The sequence below is a fragment of the Pteropus alecto genome, unplaced genomic scaffold (genome assembly GCF_000325575.1).
Source record: "Pteropus alecto unplaced genomic scaffold, ASM32557v1 scaffold392, whole genome shotgun sequence".
Lineage (NCBI taxonomy): Eukaryota > Metazoa > Chordata > Mammalia > Chiroptera > Pteropodidae > Pteropus > Pteropus alecto.
In genome coordinates, this window is record NW_006431933.1 from 1,132,354 (window position 1) to 1,137,952 (window position 5,599).

Here is a 5,599-nt window from a genome sequence, read left to right on the forward strand (position 1 = left end):
TCTTTCCCTGGTTCTCTCCAGCATGCTAGCCAACCTAGGCATGAACCACTTCTCTGCACTCTGTTGCAAATGAAGTCAGTTCCATTGGGCGAGATTTGGAACTCTCTATTCTATGGAACACTTCTGCTAGGCAGAATCTCTGCTAGGCACAACTCTAGTACAGGAGGTGGGGACAGTGATGTGCTTCCCTCTGAGTGGCAACCCCAGGTCTCCTAGGTTTGCCTCTCCTGACGTAGAACCCCCATTCCATGAGCTGGGACCAAAGCAATTGGGGCCTCAGTGTTCTTGGTAGCACCACACCTCCACCCAAGAAGTGGGGGCCACCTGAAAGAAGGGAGCTCCCACCACTCATCCAAACTTAGCCTCAGCAACAGGTAGCTGGGAGCAGGATGAGAAACAATGGTGCCCTGTCCCTCTCAGGAAGAAAGCCTTGCAGCTGGGAACTGGGGGAAAGGAAGCTCTGTTTTCCACTGCACCAGTCTGGTGTGACATCTGTTCTGGGAGGGGGGATGGAGGGAGTGGGTCTAGGTCCAAATACTGCGGACTCTTACTTTACTTACTGAGTTTTAGTAGATTTCTTTTAATAAATGCTTCTTAATTTGCTGTATGCCCTTAGGGCCATTTCCAGAAATTTTAAATGAGTGATTTTTTTGTTTCTTTTTAAATTTTTCACCAGTTTTACTGGAGAGTGGGTCCATGTAGCTCTTCACATTATCATGCCAAGAGTAGAACTCTAAGCTTTTTAACATGAAATTTTGTTTTTGTCACTCCTAATTGCTCACAGTGACCCTGTGCTTGGATTTCTATCTCTTTGGTAAATTGTGAGTGGCTTGGAGACAGAAGCTCTGACCTTTATCCCTTGTGGAATCAAGATTGCCCCTAACAGCAATTTCTATCCCGTGGCACGTAACAGAATGTCAGTTACTGACTGTATCACTGACTTTTCTAGTTTGTTTTCATCACTTCCTTTGTGACTTGAAATATCTAACTGTGTCTTCCTTTTTTTCCTACACTCTAGTGCTGGTGTATTCCCAGAAAAGTGGTGCCTCTCTTTTACCTGTAATTGGCCACACACACACAAAGAAGGACACTTGAACCATTTAAAGTTTTAGTCAAAAGCATTATGTATTTCAACACTATAGGAGCTTTTTATAACATTTCTTGCAGTGTATATATAGATATAATTTTAAATTTGATTAATTGTTTTGGAGATGGAGAAAAGGATAAAGTGAGAAAGAGGGAAAAAGGGCAGGCAGAAAAGTGCAGTTGTGCTCTTAAGGGTGGGACATGCCTCACTTATTCTTCCTTCAACCAACCATGTCTCATGCTTTTCAAACTTGGCCCTTGACAGCTCTGCTTTCGCTACTACTTTTTTCTTTCCTGCTCCTCTTTTATTCAGGATTCTTAGCTGGTGATGGCCCTATGGCTGCCCCGCTTTGTTTGGGTGGCCATTCTTCACATGGCCACATCTGAGGCTCCTGCCAATCCTGTACCATTCATCCTCTGCTGTGTGGGCTTCCTCCTAAGGCTAATGTAATGTGGCCTCACCGAGTCTTTGACACACACTGTATTGGAAAATTTGGTAGTGCTTTTCTCCTACCTAGGTCATTTGACAATATTCTTGACAAATCATTTGATTTGTGTGATTGGCCTGCTGCTCCTTCTTGGGATCTGTAGGACAGTGTTGACTGTCCTCTGGGGTGGGTGTGTGTATGTTGACTATTTCATTCAGTGTTGTTCTCTTTCCCAGGATGCTCCAGAATGAAACGCCATAGAACTCTCAGCAGCAGTGACAGTTCAGATGAGAGTGAGTAGAACCAGCTAACAACTGGTAGCTTCCATATCTATACTCTTTGAAGATTTCTTGTTTGACTTGAGGACAAGCTGTTTCATGCTTCTTTCAATGGTTAAAAAATAATGTTTTTAGAAAGGAAAGCTTGGGGTACCATTTTTCTTATTCATTTAAATTTCATTAGAAATAGGCAAGTTAGGTGGGAGAATTGGTTTTATGTGGCATATAGCATTTTGTTTTTCACTTTTCCCTTACCTAAACAGCAAATGACAAATCTAATAACGATTTAACAGTGCTTTTCTAGAAAGGAAGAAAAGTACGAGAGCATAAATTATAGGCCCTACAATTCTAATTGTAGCTCAGGTACTAAATGCCTGACTAGATGACTCATCATTTGTAAAAGTCAACAACCTTATTAACAATAGCATTTGGGGAAGTGCTGAAGGATATACAGATTACTTATCTACACTTTTAGTTTTCTAGTTGCTTTTGCAGATACTTTTCCTCTGGGTGGAACATGAATTGTGTTATTCCAGAATGTTATGAGGTATGATTATACCAAGTCAAATCTCCTCAGCATTAGCATTGTTGAAACTTCTACATGCTGGGGGTGGGTCACCTATAAATGTCATTAAACTCCATTATAAGGCTTTCTTGGTTGTAATTTAACTTTCTTCAGTGGTATGAGATCACTGTTCTTCTCCATCATATCTTTCATATTCTCTTGGATGACATTTAGTTATATGACGGTTATATTAGCAGGTAATAAGTTTCAGTATATTTTTCTAATTATCTTTTGCAGGTCCTTCCACTTCCTTTACTTCCGGCTCAATGTATAGGAGCAAGTCAAAAATTCAAAATGAACACAAGAAATCTGCTGAGGTGAGATCAGATACTCAATTTTTAGACTTAAAAAAATAGACAGCTGCCATCTGCCTACATACCTACAATACCCAGATCTTGGAGGTGTGAGGAGTAAACCATGTGCCAATGGATAGGCTTATTTTCTGATAAATTTTTTTGTTTGTTTGTTTTTCAAGAAAAAAATCTATTTTCTTTTCCCTTTGGGAAAACAGTAGTCTTCACACTGTGATTTCACTTTGGCGATGACCCTTACGTTCCTGGCTTTAGAATATAAAGCCTCCCCTTAGCCAAGAAGTAAAAGGGAACCAGACTTGGGGAGTTGGGAAGGACTCAAAGATCTGGCCTTTGATTGTAAAGAGCTAAGTTGGTAGGTAGGAGACAGTGCAGGAAAGGATAGGCAGTGCAAGAACCACTGCACAGGTTCTAACTGCCCCCACACAGGGCAGTGCAGGAATGGTTGTGGATGGAGAAAGGAAGGATCAAATTGGAGATCTGGGCCCTGATAGATCCTCACAGCCTTCAGAGCACTGCCAGACCAAGAAGAATGTGTCACTCCTGGTGAGGCTGGTCATCTGCCCCAGGGGCAGCAAAGTGCCAGAATTGCAGATGGACTTGGTATTGGTTTAGTGAATCCTACAGACTTTCCTCTGTGAAAATTAAATATGAGAAATTGACCTATGTATTTTCACTTCTACTATGAGTAGATTTCCTTGGCTGCAAAGGAAAAGAGAGTGTATTAGTTAACTATTGCTGCGTAACAAATTATCACAAAACTAGTGGCTTAAAGCAGCATACTTATGTTATCTCAGTTTCTGTAGGTCAGGAGTCTGGGCACAATGTGACTAAATTCTCTTTTTGGGGTCTTTCAAAGCTATAATCAGTATGCTGACTGAGCTGTGTTCTCATCCAGAGGTTCAACTAGGGAAGAATTTGCTTTCAAGCTCATTGAGGTTGTTGGCAGAATTCATCTCCTTGCAGCTGGAGGACTGAGGTCCCTGGTTTATTACTGGCTTTTAATGGAAGACCATCTTCCACTCTAACAGGCTGCTTATAGTTCCTTGCCATGCGGTTTCTCTGTAGATTGTCTCAAAACATGGCAGCTTACTTTTTCAAAGCCAGCAGCGGGAGAGTGTTTTTCTCCAGTGTGTTAAGACTGAGACTTACATAATACAATCAGGGGAGTGACATCCCATCACATTTGCCATATTCTATTGGTTAAAAGCAAGTCACAGATTCTACCTGCCCCCATACAAGGTGGGGATGGGGGTTGGGGTCATTGCTTTAGGGTATTAGTCAGAGAAAGCATTTTTCTCTCCCTTTCTCAGAGGTCACTTTTCATTTCCATCATTTGCCAGGGATCTTTCTGGGCTCAGTAGAATATCATAATATATTTAAATATGTCTGTGTCATACAGAAAAACTTATGGAATAAAAGGCACATAAACAGGAGCAGAACAAATTTCCCACCTATCCAAAAGAGGCTTTGACTACAAAATGGTGGGAAAAGAAACCTTGCTATTTTCCTATTTAGGACAGCAAGTCCTAAAACATAAAGTGACTCAAGAGCTTTGGGTGTTAAGGCCTGCTGCATCCAGGTCAGTCAGAAAAGCAATCTTTTGTTGCAAGGGTTAGGAAATCTAATGGGAACAATTTTTTTCATTTATATTTTACCTTCTGTTACAAAAGAGAGAACCAGATATTGTAGAACAAAACTAGCCTTGGCATTAGAAGAGATCGATTCCCTATTTAGCTCTGCTGGCTTATTTCATCTCTCTGAAATAATTTGATTTGTCATCATAACATGAACATTATCATACCTACCTCTCATAGCTACTACCATTTATTGAAATTTTGTGTGCTAAGAGCTTTATATTAGATAATCTGATTGTTTCCCCAAATTAAGCAATTATAAGAATCTCCTTGGATGCTTCCTTCATTTTAAAAATTATTTAATAACTTAATTATATCAGTATGGATTCGTATATTTATTTTATACTTTGGTTTATAATCTAATTCTAGATAATTTATTGTGTTGCTAAAATTATTCCATAAATCAGTAAAATCTGTTTTCTCTTTTCGAGTCTTTTGATTTCTGCTCTTACTTTCGTTATTTTCTTCTTCTAGTTTTAGGTCTATTTTGTTCTTTTTCTAAATTCTTGAGGGTGGGTGCTTAGGCTTTTTCAGACTTTTCCTCTTTTCTAATATAAGAATTTTTCGTACTATAAATTTTCCTTTTAACACTGCTTTAAAAATATCCCATTGATTTTGATATGTTTATTGTCATTTTCTTATATTATTTCCCTTGAGACTTCCTTTTTCACTTATGGATTATTTAGAAGTGTGTTTTGTTTCCAAGCATTTGGAGACTTTCCTGCTCTCTTTGTTATTGATTTCTAATTCGAGTCCATTTTTTTCAGAACTGTAGTCTGCATGATGTCGGTTATTTTATATTCGTCAAGGTTTTGTTTTATGTCCCACAATATGGTTTATCTTGGCGAATGTTTCATGGGCACTTGAAATGAATGTGTATTCTGCTGTTGTTGGGTCCTTTTGGTTGATGATGTTCCTCCATATCCATGCTGATTTCTGCCTAGTAGTTTTATCAATTGTTTAGAGAGAGCTGTAGAAGTCTTCTAACTGTAATTGCAGATTTGTCCATTTCTCCTCTCAGTTCTATCAGTTTTCTCTTATGCATTTTGATGCTCTGTTGTTAGGTGCATATATATTTAGGATCGCTATATCTTAGTGAATTTATTATCATGTAATGAATGCCCTTCCCCGTCTTTGGTAATTTTGTTTGCTCTTCTGTCTGCACTCTCTAATATTAATATAGTTTCTGGCTTTCTTTTGATTCATGTTTGCATGGTATATTTTTTTCCATCCTTTTACTTTCTATACATATGATATTTTCAGTGAGTTTTTTATAGATAATATATAGTTGGGT

General features: G+C 38.9%; 1 protein-coding gene across 2 annotated transcripts in view; it reads left to right on the forward strand.

The window, feature by feature from the left end:
• JADE3 (jade family PHD finger 3) overlaps nt 1–5,599 on the forward strand; it is a 133,705-nt gene that overhangs the window by 69,459 nt on the left and 58,647 nt on the right. For both annotated transcript variants that reach the window (XM_006906900.3, XM_025043389.1), the window contains 2 exons: nt 1,751–1,807; nt 2,595–2,674. In XM_006906900.3, coding sequence (XP_006906962.1) covers nt 1,762–1,807; nt 2,595–2,674 — 126 coding nt within the window. In that variant the 5' untranslated portion in view covers nt 1,751–1,761. The remainder of the gene's footprint in view (nt 1–1,750; nt 1,808–2,594; nt 2,675–5,599) is intronic.